The sequence below is a fragment of the Lissotriton helveticus genome, chromosome 5_1 (genome assembly GCF_964261635.1).
Source record: "Lissotriton helveticus chromosome 5_1, aLisHel1.1, whole genome shotgun sequence".
NCBI classification, from domain to species: Eukaryota; Metazoa; Chordata; class Amphibia; order Caudata; family Salamandridae; genus Lissotriton; species Lissotriton helveticus.
Window position 1 is genome coordinate 1,963,809,633 of NC_136065.1, and position 22,716 is coordinate 1,963,832,348.

The 22,716-nt window shown below is 43.2% G+C and overlaps 1 protein-coding gene across 1 annotated transcript; it reads left to right on the plus strand.

Annotated features, from left to right (window-relative positions):
- Positions 1 to 9,774: 9,774 nt before the first annotated feature.
- Positions 9,775 to 22,299, plus strand: RPL19 (ribosomal protein L19). The gene is made up of 6 exons (XM_078645639.1): positions 9,775 to 9,835; positions 11,689 to 11,795; positions 17,199 to 17,321; positions 19,230 to 19,350; positions 19,457 to 19,567; positions 22,110 to 22,299. The coding sequence occupies exons 1-6, from the start codon at positions 9,831 to 9,833 to the stop codon at positions 22,231 to 22,233; spliced, it is 591 nt and encodes a 196-aa protein (XP_078501765.1). The 5' UTR covers positions 9,775 to 9,830; the 3' UTR covers positions 22,234 to 22,299.
- Positions 22,300 to 22,716: the final 417 nt, after the last annotated feature.

Genomic DNA, 22,716 nt, shown 5'->3' on the forward strand with positions numbered 1-22,716 from the left:
GCTTTGTGCTGCCCTCAACGGCTGCCAATCCTGATGACGGCATTCGTGGAGACTTCACCACTACGATTAAGGGGTAGTGAAGTTCAAGATGAAAGCAGCATTGATCAGGTACGACCTTCTGTCAGCAATACTAATCAAAACGTCAATGGAGACAATCATGCACATGAATGCATGGTTACATCCTTTTCCGAGTTAGTGGAACTCTCCCAGGAAGCTGTTGACAGCTTTTTCGACAGTCTAAATGATATGATGTTCTCACCAGAGCAGAAATAGAGACTTTTGAGCAAGCTAGCACACGGCGTTCCCTGAATTTGGCCTTCAACTTTAATAACAGAATACCATGAACAATTTTCCCTCCAGTTCACGGACAGCAATTTTTCAGCAGCCCCAAAATATTTTTACGATTTTTTGGGACACTTATCTTCTGCTTAAAGTAAGAACTATTCTTAAAGAACTAAAATTTCTATTTTTAGAAACTTTATAGACATTAGCTGCCCGCTGGTATGTTCATAATTATTTTTATTCTGTGATGAAATGGTCTCGAACCTTTTTTCTTCTGCATTAAGAGCCATTTCATGTGTAAATTCTCATATACCAATTAGCAATAATGTATACATATGCGTGATTAATTTAGCATTATTCTGCAGCTTGAGTGCATATAATACATGTGACTGTTATTTCCGTATATTAGATAAATTCAAAATGCATTTTATGTATTTTGGGGTGGTAAGGTATACACGATACTCTACAGTATGTTTTACTATGCCTAGATTAGTAAACATGGCCATAGTTAGCGTGGAGTGGGTGTGATGTATTCCTATAGGTTCTGTATCGATCCCCCTATTCCTGACCCTGTTCTGATTAACAAGTTAACTAGCAGCCATCCCATGATGCAGAAACCGTTATCTGATTAAGCCACACTACGGCACAGGAACGTGTTATCTGATTAGGTCATAACGCTTGCCATCTAATTAGACAAGCGATATTCCTCCAGCCCCTGATAAGGCATACGGAGTTCTCAAAACAAATCAAACCTATGACAACCTGGGAAAAACCCTGCGGCCATTGTTTTGATTTCATCGAGAACTTCAGCAAAAGAATGTGCTAACGACCAAGTCGTATGACATCCTTATTGACGTATCTATGTCCATCCTTACGTCAATCTTGGCACCTTACAGGTATAAATATTACCGGTATTGCCTTAAGCAAACACACGCGGTGGTGACGAGATCGGAGCAGCCAGACTTGCCGAAGCCCAGAGCAGAGCAGACCCCGCTGGCGCAGCCCCGCCTTCCTGACGCGCTGAGAACGAGACGCTGCTTTCTCCTGCCGAGAAATCCAGCTCCGGCGCTTCCGGGTAGCCCTCGCAGGCAGCCTGGAATATCGAGACCAGAGACGAGAGATACCATCCCTCATTCATCCTAGATTCCAGGTACAGAACTGAATAACCCCTTGCAGAGAATTCTTGAGTCAGTCACTTGGCAAAACAAACTTAACTTAAACTGCTACTTTCTATTCCCACCCACGTATTAGGCTTAGGTCAGGTACACCGGGGTAGGCGTAGTTAGAAACACCAGTTGAGTATGATTAGTCAAATGTATATATGTATGTATCTATTTTATCCATTTTAAACCACCTTATGGCTTAGAAACCATATAAATGTTTTTACAGTATTATTTTATACTTCTGCTTTTATTGTATGCACTTTACTTAACCATAAGTATTGCAATAATATCGATCCATTTCTCTTGTACGAGAAAAGAGACTGATCAATAAATACCATCTTTTATTGAACACGCCCGTCTCTTCCTTTTCTCTACAATCTGGTGAGACTAAGAATGCACGTACTGACTGAGTAAAATAAGTTGTCTTTTGTTTTCACACGACTCTAGAGATACACTCTTGATTAGGGGAGAGCAAAGTTGTCATGTTCTATGGTTGTCAGAAACTAAATCCCTTCTTGTCTATCCAGGGAGGTTCAACTCCTCCTTGCCTATTCGAGAAAGTTTCTAGTGAACTCTGAGCTAGCTGGCAAACCCAAAACTTTAAGTCTAATATCGACAATAGAAGACCTAGTTAACGTCTGGTCTAGGCCTATACTATTGAAGGTATTATTCCAATGCGCAGAGCCTATTGGGATAATAGGAACTACACTACAAAGCAAGGCTCAATGCGCAAGCGCATTGACCTAAAATGCGCGTGCACATCAAAGCCACCAGCCTCCCTCCGACAGGCATCCCCCAGCATGCGCTGTGCACATCAAAGCCACCAGCCTCCCTCCCACAGGCATCCCCCAGCGCGCCCTGTGCCTCACGCATTTCTCCTCCCCTAATTTATTCACTGCCCACGGCTTTCACTTTGACGGCCGCCAGGCCGTCTCTCGCCTCACGCTTATCACACACCCCCTTCTCTCTAGTTCTCAAGTACTTCCACACTCTTAGGCATACGAAAAACGGCATTAACTGAAACATACTGATAAGTATGTTTACATACAAGCAAACTCGCAAGACACCGACATGTGGAAACTAAATCCGCGTGAAAAAATACTGCATTGACCTGTTTAATAGTAGAAGCCAAATTTATAATGACATTTATGATTTCAGAATCACAGTATTTGCCCTTTGTGCACTGCTGCGGCAAATCATCCCCGATTCGACACCTTCCATTACAACATCACAGACGTACGACCCTCTATGTCAGAAAGCCAATTAACGCGTTAAGACACTCACAAATAGAATGCTTGCCAACTACATTACACTGAGCTCATGGCATAGGGACATCTGATTGTTGAGTGTCTTTGAGAGGTGACATTCCTGATGTTAGCAATGTTTAAAATGAGACTGCCGGTAAATTAGAGCATCCTTATGCAATTCGGCAGGACATGTTTTGTGGAAACGTGGCGTTTCCCAGTGAAAATTGGCATATGTGCCTAGCTTCTGATGTGAAACGTTTTTGATAAAATGCCCATGGAGCTGAGTGGCTTGTGCACGTGTGCGTTCCAGTCTTTTGGCCCTCTCAGTAAATTACAGTGGATTCTCCCCACGTTTTCTTTTTACTCTCTGTGTCACTCAGATTGCTATGAACGTCAATGAATAGAGGAACAAGTCTAAAAAGTGTTGTCATACTTTAAAAAAAGAAAATGTATTTTAATTGTTTGTAATGTTTGTTATTTACATTCACTTTGACTGGAATGGTGTAGGTAGCATTACCCGTGGGCAAATCATAGGGCCCCAGATCCCCCGTTGTGCAGAAGGCCTTCCGTCTCCTAGCTATGAGTTCTGAGCCATTTTGCACTAGTCTGTCAGGGTTTGAGTGGCCCATTAATGAACGTTGCAGACCTCAGTCCTCACGTTTCGCTACGCCACTCGCATGACTCCCTTTACTATGTTCACTAAGAGTCTTTGAAATCTTTACTGCTTCCATGTCGCAGGAGGGCATTACTCGCTAGAATGGAACATACAAATGTCGATTTGAGACTCCCAGAATCCCCTCTGCCCCAAAATAAAGGGGGGCTGGGGGCTCCCTAGTAATCCGTCTTTAATGATCAGCCACACAGTCAAATAGTAGACTGTAGCATGGTGCAGAGGACCTTTCTGCCTTTTATGCCCTCTGAAGGCTTAATAACTGAAGGTACTTGAAAGCTTACCACGCAGTGCCACATAATTACACGCCACATAATTACACTGCACTCAATGCAACATACACTCCAAATAATACCACTCAGTGCCACATAGTTACACGCCACATAATTACACTGCACTCAATGCAACATACACTCCAAATACCACTCAGTGCCACATAATTACACGCCACATAATTACACTGCACTCAATGCAACATACACTCCAAATACCACGCAGTGCCACATAATTACACGCCACATAAATACACTGCACTCAATGCAACAAGCACTCCAAATACCAATCAGTGCCACATAATTACACGCCACATAATTACACTGCACTCAATGCAACATACACTCCAAACACCACGCAGTGCCACATAATTACACGCCACATAATTACACTGCACTCAATGCAACATGCACTCCAAATAATACCACTCAGTGCCACAGTTACATGCCACATACTTAGACTGCACTCAATGCAACCTACACTCCAAATACCACTCAGTGCCACATAATTACACGCCACATAATTACACTGCACTCAATGCAACATACACTCCAAATACCACGCAGTGCCACATAATTACACGCCACATAATTACATTGCACTCAATGCAAAAAACACCCCAAATACCACTCAGTGCCACATAATTACACGCCACATAATTACACTGCACTCAATGCAACATACACTCCAAATACCACGCAGTGCCACATAATTACACGTCACATAATTACACTGCACTCAATGCAACATACACTCCAAATACCACTCAGTGCCACATAATTACACGCCACATAATTACACTGCACTCAATGCAACTTACACTCCAAATACCACTCAGTGCCACATAATTACACGCCACATAATTACACTCTACTCAATGCAACATAAATACACTTTATCTATCTATCTATCTATCGCCCTCACTCTATCTGTCTATCGATCGCCCTCACTCTATCTATCTATCTGTCTGTCTGTCTGTCTGTCTGTCTGTCTGTATCTATCTATCGCCCCCTCCCTCTATCTATCACTCTCTATCTATCTATCTATTGCCCCCTCCCTCTATCTATCGCTCTCTATCTATCTATCTATCGCCCTCTATCTATCTATATATCTATCTATCTATCTATCTATCGCCCTCTATCTATCTATCGCCCTCTATCTATCGCCTTCTATCTATCTATCTATCGCCCTCTATCTATCTATCTATCGCCCTCTATCTATCACCCTCGATCTATCGCCCTCTATCTATCTATCGCTATCTATATCGCTATCTTTCTATCTATCTATCGCCCTCTATCTATCTATCTCTATCTATCACCCTCTATCTATCTATCGCCCTCTATCTATCTATCGCCCTCTATCTATCTATCGCTATCTATATATCTATCTATCTATCTCCCTCTATCTATCGCCCTCTATCTATCTATCTATCGCCCCCTCCCTCTATCTATCGCCCTCTATCTATCTATCTATCGCCCCCTCCCTCTATCTATCGCTCTCTATCTATCGCCCTCTCCCTCTATCTATCGCTCTCTATCTATCTATCTATTGCCCCCTCCCTCTATCTATCGCTCTCTATCTATCTATCGCCCTCTATCTATCTATCTATCGCCCTCTAACTATCTATCGCCCTCTATCTATCGCCCCCTCCATCTATCTAACGCCCCCTCCCTCTATCTATCGCCCCCTCCCTCGATCTATCGCTCTCTATCTATCCCCCTCCCTCTATCTATCGCTCTCTATCTATCTATCTATCGCCCCCTACCTCTATCTATCGCTCTCTATCTCTCTATCGCCCCCTCCCTCTATCTATCGCTCTCTATCTATCTATCGCCCCCTCCCTCTAGCTATCGCTCTCACTCTATCTATCTATCGCATCACCATAGCATCATTCAGCATCACTCAGAGGCACCACAACATCACTCAGAGGCACCACAACATCACTATGCGCTACCACAGCATCACTCGTCGACACAAGAACATCACTCAGCACCACCACAGCATCAATCTGTGCAACCATTCAACAACAACTGGTTCAAATATGTTCTCTCAATGTTTCAAGCTTTATTACAAATGTCACAAAAACATGTTAATATTTCACTTCTGTTCTTGGATTTTCGTCACAATAAAATACAATGAACATAATCTTTACAAAAGTTATTTACAAAAGCTATTGCCATTATAAATTACAATAACTTTTATATTGCATTACAAATGCTATAGGTGTCACATTTGCGAAAGTTAAAACTATTAGCATTGTAAATGCTCAATGTCTCAAATGCACTCTTCTCAACTGCAGATCGGCCGCGAAACACTCCGCTGCCATCGCTGATCTCCTCTTATCACTGGACCTTGACCTAATCATTCTGACTGAAACCTGGCTTACTGAATCGTCGTCACCGATAATGGATATTCTGGTTCCTCCCAACTACCACATCATTAGACTTGACAGGTCCGGCAAAATAGGTGGTGGAATCGCATGCATCTACAGGAACAACCTCTCTGTTCTGAAAGTCAACTCCACCTCCCTACCATCCCCAACTTCCTTTGAATACGTCTGCCTCGACATTATTAGTGAGGGCAAACCGATATGCTCTCTTCACAGCATTTACCACCCACCCAGGGACAACCTTACCTTTTCCCAACAAATCATGGATATGATCTCAACCAATTCCGGGCGGCAGCTCACCCAAATATACCTTGGCGACTTCAACATCCACTGGAACGATCACAATGACGCAGTGGTAAATAGTCTCAAAAGTTTCCTCGATGCCCTTGACCTCACCCAGATATGCAACAGCCCGACCCACGAGAAAGGCTCGATCCTCGACCTTGTCATCTCCAAAGAAGACTCTATCCAACTCGAGTCTATCCAACCCTGTGACTGGTCAGATCACAACATTGTCACTTTCTTCATCAATGAAAAAGTTAAATTTAACCCGGTTCAATCCTCCAAGCCCAAAGTCTGGAAAAGAGATATGAAAAAGCTCGACCCAAGCTCTCTGCCTCCTAACAGCTGCAATCTCCTACTTCCACCTACCGGCGCTACGGACGTCCAATCCTTAACTGACCACTATCTCAATGCTATGACCGCAATAATTAACGAGGCTGCACCTATGCAGCTAAAAAGAGTCTCTACTAAAACCTCCAATCCATGGTACGATGGGAGTCTCAATGATGATAGACGAGACATGCGAATGGCAGAGCGCACCTGGAGATCAGCTCCCTCTGCACTACACCTAAAAACTCTGAAGAAAAAGAGAAACGCCTATTTCAGGAAAATACAACGCTCAAAATCAGATTTCTTCAGCCTCCAGCTCGACCAAGCAAAAAACCATCCGAGAAAACTGTTTGAACTAATCAGAACGCAATCCAAGGAACAACCCCAACCACTCAGCACTGTGCGCAAAGCACCTTCCTGTGAAGACTTCTCTGCCTTCTTTGTCCAAAAAACTGACAACATAAAGAGAGATCCCCTCATTGACGCAAGCCTCTACTCCAAACCCCACTGCGTAGCACCCACTGAACCAAAAAACAATGCCTCATGGTCATCCTTTGGCACCTACTCTGAAGAAGAAATTGGCAAACTGCTCAGCACCTTGAAACCATCCAATCACCTCACGGACCCTCTTCCTGCTAACGCCGTTAAAGACTTTACCCCTTGGCTTCTCCCACTCTGGACTAAAATTATCAACAGCTCACTTCAACAAGGAACCATACCTGACTCCCTCAAAGTTGGGCAAGTCACTCCTTTACTAAAGAAACCTACAGCCGACCCCACTGATCTAAACAACTACCGTCCCATTACCAATATTCCCACTCTCGCCAAACTGCTGGAAAAATGCGCACAACTACAATTGACCAAACACATTGAGCAGTTTGACCTCCTCAACCCGCATCAATCAGGCTTCCGAGCAGGGCACAGTACAGAAACTGCTATGACTCACATAATTGACGACGCACTTCAAATGCTAGACCAAAACGACACTTGCCTCCTCATCCTTCTTGATCTCCCTTCAGCATTCGACACCGTTAAGCACGAGAATTTACTCAATCTACTAAACACAAGAATGGGTATATCTGGAACTGTTCTCAAGTGGTTCACTTCCTTTCTACACAACAGATCGCAGAAATTCAAGAGCAACAACATGATGTCCTCGCCAATACCTGTATCGCTAGGCGTCCCACAAGGATCCTCCCTATCCCCGACTCTGTTCAACTTAGTCATGGAACCTCTCACCACCCTGTTACAAGCATCCAATGTACACTTTCACATGTACACCGATGACACCCAACTTTATCTCAAACTACAATCCCCCAAAGACATTTTGCTCCTGAACTCAACGATCAGAAGCACTCAATCCTGGCTGGCCGATAATCATCTCAAACTCAATGCTCTGAAAACAGAATTCCTTCTGATCTCACCTCCATCGAAGATCTCTACCACTCAAATTTGGCTTAAACACCTAACCGCACTTAATGTCCAACCCACCATTGTGGACTCAGCAAAATCTTTAGGGAGAACACTCGACACCAATCTCAACATGCAGCAACATATCAGCAAGGCAACTAAGGGAACGAACTTCCAAATAAATACCCTGAGGAAACTTAAACCCTTCCTACCAGCCAAAGACTTCCAAACTGCAGTACAAGCACTAGTCATCCCTCGAATAGAATATGGCAGCATCGTCCTCTGCGGACTCCCCCTAACTACTACCGCACCACTAAGAGCTTCTCTAAACGCTGCAGCAAGACTCATCACTGGGTCAAAAAAGCACTCTCATATCTCCCCTGACTTGAAATCCCTGAACTGGCTACCTTTTGAAGCCAGAATACATCTGAAAATAGCCTGCTTGACACACAAGGCAGTACACCTGAACACACCCGGCTACCTCACTCAGAAGCTGACAATCTCTGGCGGCACTAGAAACACTAGAGGCACAAACAATCTTCTGCTGAAGCCTTGAAGATTCAGGAAGGAAAAAACCTACAAACGCTCCTTCTCAGGAATGGCACCTAGGATCTGGAACTCACTCCCTCCCGAAACCAGGCTCATTCCCTCCACTACACTCTTTAAGAAAGAAGTAAAAGCTATCCTCATGGCTAAATACACCTGAACGATTTTCAGACGCTTTAAAGACTCTGGACCGATCTGTACTACTTGTTCGACCGCTTTGCTTACTTGTATGAACTGTATTTTTGATATGTAGTGTTGTTATATATGTATATGATTGGCTTTGCCCCCTCCTATTTGTATTGCTAGCGTTACTGACTTACCTGTTTGACTATACTCCCTCATCTACCCCTTCTGTGTAAAGCGCTCTGATATCTGCAAAGATCTTGTCCGCGCTATATAAAACTTTCAAAATAAAATAAAATAAAATAAATGACAAAGCTATTAATTTCTCTATTTTGAAAACCAACACATAAATAAAAAAAATTTCATTTACAATACCAATAGCTCAAACTTTCCTAATGCGAGACCTATTGCATTGCAAATGCTTGTTTTATCTGTATCGTTATGTAAGTATGTATATTTCCTCATGTAACATACTTGGTTCTATTGTGAAGCGCTCGGACACCTTTGTTTAAAGTCCGCGCCATATAAAATTGCATTAAATAAAATAAATAAAAATATGTGTGTACCCGTCCAGAATTACGGACCAGCCACTGTTAGCTTTAAGTATGTGTACCTGCCTAAATTATGTGTGTGCTAGGCCGTGCGGTACGACTGTCTAGCACAAGTTAATTCTCTATGGTCTAAATTGGTTGCAACCAAAGTATGGCGTTCGGTGTCGGCTGCTTTGTCTAGCTAGTGCGTTTTCCCTCTCTATGACCCTGTCAGTTCCGCCGCTTCGCAGCCATTCTGTCCGGTGAAGAGGTACCACGTGACGTTAGAGATTAAACCCTCTTTGCGCCTGCTCAGAAGACCAGAGGGACATACCATTTTTAAAGGGGGGTTAGGTGACGATGTTATACTGTAAATATGGCCCTAGAAGTCCTCCTTGCATCCAGGATGCACAGATAAAGCAGAGTTATTGTCTGTCGGCATCTCTATTCAGAGAGGAAGTGTAGTATGTGTGTCTCCGTGCAGTGCGAAATGGAATCACTTCAAGGTGGGATATCCCCGCGTCTGATAATGAGCACGGCCGGAAGAAGAATCCTTCCTTTCCGTTCTTCGGCCGAGCCGCCGCCATGAGGTGAGGAGCTGAGCTCCCGTGTTGCCGACAAGAGGCTGGGGTAGTAATTAGGGACGACATGGGATCGAAGGTTTAGTTGACACGCTGAAGAGTATTAGTCCCTGAGGGCCGTGAACTGAGCAAGTGGAGTACTGAGTTATGTCGGAGAGAGATGGGAGGCGAGGCGTGGAGATAGGGGCCTGCTGGAAGCAGTGATATTGCAACCTCAAGTGGGGAGGTGGCATCAACTTTGCGCTTTTTCCAAAGCAATATCTAAGTGATAATTGAGTTTTTAGGGTTAACCGATAAGCGTTCTCTTTGGTGTTTTGTATTTAATTAATTGCCGGCTGTGACGCGTGTTTAATTATATATATGTACGTACGTACACATACGCGCACAACATAGATGCCAACTTCCCCGAGTCAATGCGTGGCTAGTTATTATGCCCGTCTTGGTTTTCTTGGAAATGTTGTGCTGCCTCTGTACTCTGCTTAATGAGCCTACATATCCCAACATTCTAAGAAACCAAAAAGACCGGCCTATCTAATCACTCACGGGACTAGGAAGGTTGCCAATTATGTACACATTTCACAGGTGCTGGATTCACGTGGTAAGTATAATCTAGTGTGTGGTGTCCTCGTGTTCGTCAGGGACGTAAAATAATTAGCCTTTTGGGAAGTTAGTTTCAGGCCTTTTAAGGGTTGAAAATGTAACTATTTTATTTATTTTAAGTTTTGTATAGCGCTAGGATAACCGGTAGGTATCAGAGCGCTTTACATACACACAGTAAACAGCAGAAGGACTTTACATAGCAGGCCGGCAGTAAGGAAGCAAACCAAAGACAACAAAAACTACAGCGTGGGAGATAAATGTGCAGCGGAGGGGGAAGAGAGCCATAAAAAGAAAAGGTGCGAATGATAGTCCGGTCACCCACTATCCTTGAATGTCCGGGGAGAGAGGAGACTACTCGGATATAGTAGGTCATTAAAACAGAAACGTTTGGAAGTAGGCTACTGATGCCGATTTAAGTGCCGTAAATACTGAGATTTATCATCACTAAACGTCATCGGGCAGCTTGGCAATCTTGTCGCTTGTAGTGCTTTAAAAGGTTAGTCACACCACACTACTAGACTAGCGGTGATCACTTGCACCCAGGTGGACGTTTTTCTATGAATCTTACTTTTGCTTCCTATAAGCCCGAGCACCTACCGAAGTGGCTGGCAGTTGCTTTACCTATCCCACTTCAACTATAGACTACCAGCTATTAATAAACCGTTACCTGCTTGCCCTGGAACCCTGAATATGTACTCTGGGAACAAGGTCCTTGTAATACCCATTAACCACTGCCTCCCCCTGTCCTCTGATTAATTCCGAACATGCTCAGCCCTCTATTAGTGTACCGATGCTCAAGACTTGGTTAGCATGTACCAGAATCTTAGAGCTGCCAGAGGGATGTCCCTCAAAAGTCCCAACATGCTTCTGTAACAATCTCAACTGAAGCCGACTCGTTCGACCTTGTATGGCACATGAATCTTGTAGTTAACAATTTGATATCTAGTGCAATCTGTCTGGCAGTGGACTTTCATTTTATCTTGCCTAATACGTTTTGTAAAAACAAATTCAAACTAGACAAAGTAGGGACACGATGCGGTCTATAGTTTAACAGGCAGAAAACGCTGTACCGAAGAGCCAGTTGCTACAGATACTTCAAAAATGTTACCCCTTACTGTACCTCTGGCTAGCTAAGCCTAAAATTAACCATGTAGGTAACCCTGTACTGGCAAACTTCATTTAGCCGTAGACATGTCAGTAGTATTCAACACACACACTTGTCAACCAGTTAAAGCCGTTTTTTTCTTGTTTTTTCTTCCCAGTATGCTTCGGCTTCAGAAGAGGCTTGCCTCCAGCGTGTTACGCTGTGGCAAGAAAAAAGTATGGCTGGATCCTAATGAAACAAATGAGATTGCCAACGCAAACTCTCGTAAGTATTAACTTCAATTGCGACTTATCTGATCAGTAAATACAGGATGCGAGCTGGAAAAACAAGAATGCATTAAGTGAATGCTTCTGTGCGTGTGTAGTGTTTGGGTTCTGGAGAGTTGAGCATGGTAGAAACGTTGTTTAGCTAATCTGCTTTGTTTCCTATTTTTTTAAGTACTTTTGGAAGGTGCTCGGGTGGAATCACTAGCAGTTATTTATGGCATTGATTTTGTTTGTGTGCAACCAGGTTGCAAGTTTTTTTTCGAGACACTGATCAGTTGCTGACATTTAAAGTTTTAAGCCTACAACTCTCTGTTAGTGGTTAAACGCGGTGTGCTTGTCCCTGTTGCTGATTGTTGGTGGTATTCCACGCAGTACTTATTGTGTACCACTCATCGGACAGCCACAATTGTCGAGGTTACAGTAGTGTTTCATTGTTGGCTTTTTCTAAGCCAGGTTGACCAGAGTAGGCCGGTCTTTGGAAAGCCTCCGTGTTGAGTCTGATATTTGTGTTTTTTACCGTAGGATACCTGGAAATATATAAAAGTCGTTTTGCTACTTAAAGCCTTTTTCCTTTCCAAGACTGTTACCATAACTTTTGACTTTCTTATTCTGCCTATCGTGGGGCTCATTCCAGAATATTCAAGTCACAGGAAAGGACCTGCTCCATTTTATTACTCTTTTTCTCCCAGAAGAAAAGAAACCACATTAGTTTTGTAAAGAGAAATGATTGTATCCCTCTTTAACATGAATGGAATGCTATTGCTAATTTTCCTTGGAAGGCAGATATTCCCTGAACCAGTGTGATAAATGAAATATCGGGTGGGATAATTCATGATGCAATAGCTTGAAAAAAATGTCATTCTATGGCAGGAGGGAGGCTCAGATTATGCTTGTTCAAAACTACCCCACAACCACAAAAGCCACATTACTAACTGGTTATGATTTTAAAACTAAAACAGGGATTCTGCTGCTCTCATATCTTCCAACCGTGAACCAAAAGCATTTGATATGAAGGCCACAGCTCCACAAATTAAATGAGCTCTAAATACAGAAACATCCACCCCTGCTTCTGAAAGTAACCAACCATCTAGCCGTGGTGGCTGCTGAAACATCAGTAATTGCCCCCGCAGAATCCCATCTGCTCTCTGGTTTCATCTTCATATTCTTTAAGCATTGCAGCACAATTTAGTTATTCTGTAAAACTGTTCTGAGCAGATCTGATATTCGTTTTAGTACGTTTCGAAACATGAAATCTGGTTCTACCAAGATGAAACTACCTGTAATATCCAGTGCACGTATGTCTGGCACAATTTTGCATGAGTTTAGACATGGTCAACTTTGCCCACAATGGTTTGCGAGATGGGTCTGAGTTACCTGGTCACTGTTCAAAAAATGTTAAGACCTCATTGATGTCCTACGCCCGAATGTTGTGGGTGATTATTGGAAAACCGAATTCCCCTTACCTTGCTGACCAGTGTGTTCACCCTCCACTTACTGGACTTCCAGTGGAAGATGTCAATCGGAGGTAGCTGACCTGAAATTAGTAATGGTTCAGTAATAATGCTGCTAGTAGCCAATTCGGGTTCACCCTCCACCTACTGGACTTCCAGTGGAAGATGTCAATCGGAGGTAGCTGGCCTGAAATTAGTAATGGTTCAGTAATAATGCTGCTAGTAGCCAATTCGGACAAAAAGTTTATCACCATGGCCATATATGCTGCGTGGCATCCAGACTCAGTATGCCACACAAATGTAACTGTCAAGACCAGGCAGAAGTATCTTTTGTGCATACTCAACGACCATGCTGTTAAAGACAGTAGCTTATTGTGACAGTCTTGCCAGTAACTTCTGAAGTTCTCCTTGCTATGAGATGGTGGTTGTCCTGAATCAGTGGATATGTGGAAACTCACTGGGTCTTGGAGTAACATTAGGACGCATTTGAGCTGAACCGTTGTCTCAAGACCTTCCAAGGAGGTACTGTAAACCAAAACTGAGACTTCTAGGTAGGAATCAACTCTACTTACTTTCTCTACACCAGAGTAGCTACTCCTGGAATTGTCATGAACGGAGGGAACCCAAGTCTCCTTCCATATTGCAGGAATGCATCAGTCTTCTAGATCCGGTCTCCACCTAATACAATATTTCAGTAGTCTTTTCAACAGACTCAAAGGTCCACTTTGAATGGACCCCAAAGTAATCGTTCTTCTTTGAAACTTGGGCATCCAATTGCTTAACTCCATCGTATGGCTGGAGTGCCAATCCCCTACCGTATTCTGACAGCCCAGCAGATATGCTATCACAAATGTGGTGGTAAAGGCAGTAAAGCCAAAAACCCTTGGCTGGCTCCACTCCCATACACTTATTTGTTGATTATAGCGGTCCTCTGGGATGTGGTCTAGGTTTGCTAATATGTACTGGGGTATGGTAAAAACTGTCTTGTGACAACGCCCAGTGGTGGAGGAAGATTACCCCCCCCCCCCCTTTTCATAACTTGGGCTGATGATCTGATCAGTACCTGTAAAAACTGGAGCTGGGTCCTCCGGTTTATCCGCCTTTGTAACCACCTTGCTACTCTCCTCTGTTCTGCTGCCTAGATATCTGGAGGGAATGAAGGTTGTGCCTCTACGTTGGGGCTGGTAACTGCTTTTAGAACCTGAGGAGGGTGACTTCAGACCCTACCAAAAACGCTGGGCTAAAAGACAGCCTTCATGGACATCTGGGCCTTGTCCCAAGCTGTAAAGGTTTTAGCAAACCTGAGATTCATGACCAAGGGATCCACAAATAGCAGCCAGTCTACCACAGATCCTGTTTTCAGTCGTGAAGTCTGTCAATTTGGGGTTGATCCTAATATTTGTGCAGTTCAGAAGTAATGGCATAGTTGGTGTTGCTCAACTGACAAATGGCACGTTTGGTCCAGAACACCTGTCGTTTGGATCTTCAGAACCCTTGGCCAGGTGTGCTGGTTCTAGTATTGTGGTCAGTGGACCAGACCTGTCCAATAGTCTATCCTGGCATGCCTTACAGGATCTGTTTTTTTTTTGTTTGTTTTTTTAGGATCCATGCCGACTTCAAGGAGGTGGCCGTGCTAGGATTCGCCTCCATAGTTTCTGCTGCTGATCAGCTAGACTAGAACACTGCCCTTAACACATGCAGACTCCTAATTAAAGTATGTTTGTAACAGAGATCGAACTTAATGTCAATAAGGACATACTTGCTTAGCGTGGCTTTTCACCTGAAGGGGTCTCCTGGCACTGTGCTGCAGGAATAAGTTCCTTCCTGAAGTGCCTCAAGTGACGTGCCGAGGTGGAGGGTGTTCTAGTTTTTTTGACTAGGTGGTATACCGAGTGCCCTCTGTAGCGGCTGCAGCAGTTGCACCATATATGTGCTAGGTGAGCAGAGGTCCCTGGGAGGTCGGCGGAAATGCAGGTGGTGGTTCATGTAGGTGGGCCCTTGGTTGTAGAGGGCTTTGTAGGTGTGGGCCTGAAGCATGAAAGTGCATATCTTCTGGACAGGGAGCTGCTGGAGGTCCTTTAGGTGCTGAGTGGTGTGGGTCCTCTTGGGCAGGTTAAGGATCAGTCTAGCAGTTGTGTTCTGGATCACCTGCAGTCTTGAGCTTGGTGCCTGCAGAGCCTGCTGTGCTCAAACTGTCTGGTGATAAGGGCTTGTCACTGTTTCCCTGGTGCTGATGGCAGCCTCTTGAAGACTTTTCCGAGCTTGTGGAAGCAGGCTGAGGAGATGGCATTGACCTGATGTTTCATGGACTTTGCTGTGTGTAATGCAAAGGTTGTGGGAGTGGTCCTTTGAAGTGGAGGTGTCCGTTCCAATGGCCATCAAGAGTCAAAAGATCAGAACTTCGGTTTTGTCCATGTTGAGCAGTTCTTCGTCTAGTCAGACTTTTGATAGTTGTAGAAGTAGGTCCTCATCGAGGTGTGGTCTGCTGATAGCGATGGGATGAGCTGGTAGACTGCATAGATGTGCGAACGGACTCTACAAATTGTCAGAAGTTTGAAGAGTGGAAGAGGTGTGGCGTAGCGGCCAGTGTCCAACTCCGGACTGCAGGGTTCACGGTTCGATCCCTGGTGCCGGCGGCAAGTTAGCCCAGCACCATGAGACTCTGGGCAATAGCTTGCCTAATCTTCCCGAGGGACCCCAGCGCCAGGACACCACTTCAGAGGTAGCTGTGCGCTTTACAAATACTGGTATTTCATTTCAGTGCTAAACTGCATCCCGCTCCACTGGGAATGACACCACAGGGATAGCCCCCAGTGAACGAGCGCAGCCTAATCTCCCATAACAGAAATAGAGTTGGGTGGTGTCTGTGAGCAACTCTGTCCTAAACACAATGCTGAGAGCAAGACTTATGTCAATCGGTGCGTGGATCATTAAGCATTCAAACACCAACAGGTGCTATATACCATAGTGAAGAATTAAACATAACTGCACAATAATAAACCTGAATATATTCAAATACAACAGCACTTAGCTTGTCTTCTGAGCTGCAAAAATGCAGTCCAGGTGGTGCTGGGTATATCTGAGGAGCATAAAGGGCAGTGATTGGTGGCCTCCCAACACACAAACTCAGTTTCTGATTAGCTGCTGTGACTTGTCAGTTGAGAAAATGCATAATCTGAGCCTCCGGTCATGCGATAGAATTATCCATGTTCAAGTGTAGCCCCAAAACACCATGGGGAAGCCACTCATAGGCTGGTGACATGAGGCTTGTTGGGTCTCCCCTTGTTTCTTGTCATGCCGCAGTAGTAAAATGTCATTTTTGTCTTTTGAAGAACTGGATAATCTAAAGGCTATTAACCTTGCAGACCACTAGCATTTTTTTTCCATCAAAGGCTCACTCATAACCCCTTCAGGTTGCTGCAGCACCGATCATATAACTGACACGAGGCCCTTTAACTGACCATCCTTTTATCGTAGGCTTTTGAAAGGTGCACAAATACACCCCCCTCTCCGCCCCGGCACCATTGAATGAACCATAATTTACTCTAAATAGTACTTCCATATCCCACACCAACAAGTGTGCCCAGTATGACGTGTAAAAAATCGCCCTCGTAAAGTGACATTCATTCAGGAACCTACACCTCTTGTGGCCATGCTTTATAACTGCTTCTAAATCATTGCAGCATTGTTTTTGTATCAAAGATCACTGTTCCCAAACAAAGGCAGCATGACTACACAGGAACCTGAAACTATCTGCCTTTGAATGTACTTCACTCCCCAGTACCAGGTAAAACTCCTTAGTATTGCTATACAAATAGACCTCATAGCTCAGCACAGGAAACCCAATGTCTGTTTGCTTGTTGCTTCCGAACTTGAGTGCTTGTTTACTGCTGCAATGCATTATTTTCGTTTACTGGAATTTTGTAACCGTGTGTGCTGCTGTCTTGCAGGTCAGCAAATCAGAAAGCTGGTGAAAGATGGTCTGATTATCCGCAAGCCTGTAACTGTTCACTCCCGTGCCCGATGCAGGAAGAACACGCTTGCTCGCAGAAAGGGCAGGCACATGGGCGTTGGTAAGTTTGCAGTTAAAATATATTTTGTACGGGCTGTTGTAATTTAGCAGCTTAACTGAATCCATGAAGCCATTTCATGTGAATTTGGTTTTGCACATTTGAACACCTATGTGAACATATGTTACTAACGTCTGCAGATCAGTTGTGCTCATTTGACACAACTGATTTTTAGACTGGATGTAGTAGTGTTGCAAGGTTGAAAAGGTCGCCCCCTGAAGTCTTACAAACCAGCTGGTGCAATGTGTGGCAGCATGGTTTGGGCTGCAAGGGTCCTTTTCCAAGGAGAACAATAATTGGACTCCCTGCTGATGTTGGTTGGGCGTAGTTGAAAGTATTTTCTGGTGGTGTGCAATTGCAGATTTATTTTCAGCTATTATGACATAACCTCACCTGGACAGTTTTTATACAATTGAAACTCTCCACATTACGGGATGTTTAAAGTGGTGTGTACTAGAAGTACATCTGTATTGTGCATCTTAAAGGTGCCATCCAATGTAGAAAGTCTGCAACCGTAGACATTCTGAAACTTTTATTTCTAGGTCAGCTGGGGTTTTTGGATATTTTGTGACCTCATTCACCGTATGGGGTGATCCATCTACTAGTGGACTATAGAAATGGAAGGCCAGATTTTAAGGTTTTTAAAAGATCTTGTTAAAGGGAAGTATGTAGAATTGTATGTGTGCTGCTTTCTTTGGGGTTTATTTCAGGTACTGTTTCTTGATAGGGATTAACTTTTCACCGTCACAGTGGGAAGTTGTTGAGCCATACTTGGCCCTGAATATAGACTTTGACTGTACAGTTTAAGGCATTCGTCTAAAGTCTTCTTTTTGGAACCTTAGTGGGTTGCTGTCCAAATAGTTTTCTATTTCCAGCATGTGAATTTCACGTCCGTACTCCAGTTGGAAACTGTGATGGGGCAAAAAAAAGTAGAGTAGTTAAATGTATGACTTACTGCTCTGTCCCTTGGCTCCACTCTAGTTGTTCCCCTTTTTGACAACTCACTGAAGTAAGCCAGTCAAATACTAAGAAATGAAAATTCTGGCTTTGTGGTGTTGATCAAACTGGTCACCTGTGTTTAGTTCAAACTACCTGAAACAGGCAGACTTGTGCCAGGTTTTCTTTGAGTAATCTATCCCTGATCTCAGTACTGGCATGTCTATTTCAGAGCAGATTACTTGACGGAACAGTTTCCTTTGTAGCCCCAGATAGTAAATCTTAATTTAAGGAAGGGTAGCATATCTTTGAGGCATATCAATAGTTTCCGGAAAATGAGCAGTGACCGATAATAGAAGTTAAAGTAACAATGGACTGTCCTCTCAATCCGGGATGCCAGAACACCACACTTGAGAACAATCCAGTGTTTAAACAATTTCACAATCTCAGTTTTTGTTCCTTCGGTCACATTGATAATTCTGAATCTCTTTTCTCCCTCCGATAATTGTAACCTTAGTTTTGCTGGTATTCACAATGAGTTGATAAGTCATGGCCCTATACTGTAGGAACTTTAGTTGCTCTAGGGAGTCACATTTATCAAAGCAGCGTCATCTGTCGATGGGGGCAGGGGAGGAGGGACAGTTATCTCACAACTGGCCCACTTGGGTGGGGCTGGGGGATAGTCAAGTTATTAGACCTAGGAGAATCTTTCAGCTCTTGTATATCAATCCATACTGGCCTTACTCCTTTACCAAGGAGTTGATTTGATTATAATTCTAACATGACTTGTATTCAGATAAAGCTTTCACAATCCCTGGTGTCAGACTAGTGCATACTGTTATATTAAAGGGGAGTTTCACAATTGCACAGTGCAGCTTCCTTAATTCGAGCCCAGACACTTCAAACATTTAATGATTCTTTAATCCCTATTCTCTGATCTGGCATGTTCATTTTGTCTGTCCTTTCTCTGCGTAGGTAAGCGAAAGGGTACTGCCAATGCGCGTATGCCAGAGAAGCTCTCATGGATGAGGAGAATGAGAATCCTGCGCCGTCTTCTCCGCAGATACCGAGAGTCCAAGAAGATTGATCGCCACATGTAAGACATTTATACCTTTGACCAAAGACTTTAATGTAGCTTATTTCCTAGTGCTTAAGCTTGGTCGTCGAAGTTTGTCCCTTCATCTAATCCTTTTCTTCTTCAGGTACCACAGTCTTTATCTGAAAGTCAAGGGTAATGTGTTCAAAAACAAGCGCATCTTAATGGAGCACATTCACAAACTGAAGGCAGACAAAGCCCGCAAGAAGCTCTTGGCGTAAGTATTAAGCGGTTATAGCTTTACATGCGTACTTGCTGGGAATGATGTGGACCTTTTGCAAACATCCGTACCAAAATAGAGTAACTGGAATACATCCAGTCTTAAGTTTTCAGATGCTTGGTTGCACCCCCACGTTTTCAGATCAAGCATAGTTAACACCAACCACAAACAATCCAATACCCTGCAGTATTAACTTGCTCCTCCAGTAAAGTGCATTATACTGTCCTTAAGCAGTTTACGTTTGTATTTGGATATATAGTTACCACCCTTTGTCATCTTTATACTTTGTGGTCACCAGTCCTGTTAGGTGAACTAGGGTAATGCCATAAAATCTGCAGAAATATCAAAAACATCTCTTCCACATAGTGTTGAACCCTGTAGATTTTGAGGCTTGTTGGCGGTTCAAATGTTTTGTCTTAAATTCTTGGATTTAATCACAAGAGACCCTGACAATTGTTGACCTATACTGAAACTGTGATCCAGTTCTAATTGCACACTCTCCTCTGCCATGGTCTTTTTTCTGGAGTCCGGATTAGATTCTAATGTCTAATTTTCCTCCGAGCAAGATAATCTAACGTTTTTGTAATCATGAAGGCTAGAGCCCCCCTATGTTACCTAAGCCTAAAATTGCGATCTTCTGTGGTCATTTTGCCATAGGAACGTGCCTTAAATGGCACAACTGTGGTGGTTGGGTTAAACGTGTACGTAGTACGGGTTCTCCGTGCCACTCACTTCATTGCAGTTGTATGAAACCTAATGATGGTAACAAAGGTCCTAGATATTTTTTTAAATAAATTATTCAAAGGATCCGTCATTGTCAATTTATCCAAACCAATGCTAACCTGTTTCAGTAGACCTGAATATGTACAATAATCCTTTATATATTCATGAATAAACGGTCTTCAAATATGTACAAAAAGGATCTGCAGCCAGCAATAATAGTGCTCTGAGACCGTGATTACAGGGTGCAGTGATAAAGATAACGTGGTAAGGCAGTAGACAAACTACTGGTCCTAGCAATATATGAATTCTGTATTTAAAAAAAAAAACATTGACCATTGTAATGTACTAGCTTTGCATCCACTAATGTCGATGGCTCTTTGACCCCTGGAGGCCATTTGAAGGGTTCTTATCCACACATCACTTTCAGAGTTCCTGGTAGATCATAGAGAAATTTAAGAAAAACAAAATGGATATCGAATAGGGCTTGTAAAGCTAATCGGACTCCTGAAAGGTTACAGTTGTACAAATCACTTGCAGAGTATTGTGCCTGTTAAATACAAAACCCTAGAAAACTGGGCAGCCTACAGAACTAATATTCGAGAAGGTGATGCAAGTGGTAGTGCAATGCACACTTCAACATAGGGAGGGAAGGATTGGCAAGTTCCTAAATCTGAAAAATCATTTAGAAATAGAGCTTGATGTAAACCAGTAAACTGAGTAAATACTTCCAGAATGGAAATTGTTTAAAGGTCCACTTATATAGGACCGTGCACATTGAACAGCATGGATTTTGAAATTTAATGACTTGGTAATTCTTACCCAACGAGAAGACTAACTCGCCAGATCTTTCATCGGGCAAAGAAGTTCTGTTCGAGAATTTGGGGGGTGTAATCTGGACCTGCCATCTAATCCCTTTTGTGTTTAATTATTCAGTCTCACTTTCTGAGTAGTCTCTCCTGTACCGATCCCATTGCAGGAGTATTTGATGGCACATTAATTTGTGGAGTTAAAATCGTGAATTGTCATGTTGAAATGTTTCAGTCCAAAACCGTTGCAACATTTGTAGGGTTTACAAGTACAAGGTAGACCCAATAAAGAGGCCAGGGTGGCATGTGTGGATTTCAAGGACATGGCGCTCACAAAGTGATGCCATGGATTCCTTCCTCTAGGAAAGGAAGAATTGTCTTCGTTGATATAAGTTGATATACCTGTGTGGAATTTCCATTTCATTTTTTTACTATCTTCGAGGTTTTGCTAGAAGCTGACTAAACGTAACCAAGGCAATCCGATCTATGGTATTACGGGATCTGTTAGAGCAAAGTCCCCCATGTACAATACCTTGCACTTTTAAGAGCACAGGCTACTGTTATGGGTATCCTCTTATTATTCGTCAGGGTAGCAGCCTCCCTGAAATCTTCCATTTACAATATCTGCATTTCCTAAGGAACTGACTGGATGCGAGTTACTCTCCTAGCCCTCACGGATAAAAACTCAGATAAGATAAAAGCATGTTTCGTAGGTTTTCTGTATAGTTCGGTGTCTACTCCGCCTTAATAAATTGTGATGGTTTAGTATAGAAACGTTTAGTAGTTATTGCTAAAGTTGTGGGAAATGTAGATGTGTATGGTTGCTCTATAACTCAGCAGTCTGTGTAACAGCTGCTAGAAGTCGGGCAGTGCTACCAGGTTCTCCAAACCCATAACTATCCACCTGTTTTGCAGTTTAGAATCTCCCTGCACAATGTTTCATCCCTTTAGATGTATTTTCTTTCTCTAGCTATTTGTGCACAACTTAAAATGCATTTTTTTCCTTTTAGTGACCAGGCTGAAGCTCGCAGGTCTAAGACTAAGGAGGCTCGCAAGAGACGTGAAGAACGCCTGCAAGCCAAGAAGGAAGAGATCATAAAGACACTCTCAAAGGAGGAAGAGACCAAAAAGTAGTCTGTCCTAACAGTGTGTAAATAGTGAGCTTCTATCAGTGTCAATAAAACATCGATACTAAAGACTGTATCTCGCCTGACTTCTGGTCTTTTGCATGTTGTGCATCATTGCTCCAAAGTAATTTGTTGCCATAGCTTTAGCTCACCACACTAGTTTTGGCACCAGATGTGCCAAAGTCTTGTGGAGGCAGGATTGGCGACTGGGTACAAGGGTGCAGAGGCTGGGCTCAGACTGCAGTTCCTGGATATATGGGCCGCAAAGGTTATGGAATCCTTTACACTTGAAACAATATTGCTTATGGATAGCTCAAAAGCTAATATCGAGGCGGTAGGAAATGGCTGCAAACAAAGAATAAAATATATTCTATAGCTTACTTTGCTCTTTAAATTTTGCACTGAGCTGCATATAGCAAAGTCACTTGTATCCTTGCCTTACGTATGTGTATCAATGGGTTACGACAGTGGGATCCTTCTAGTTGAATAT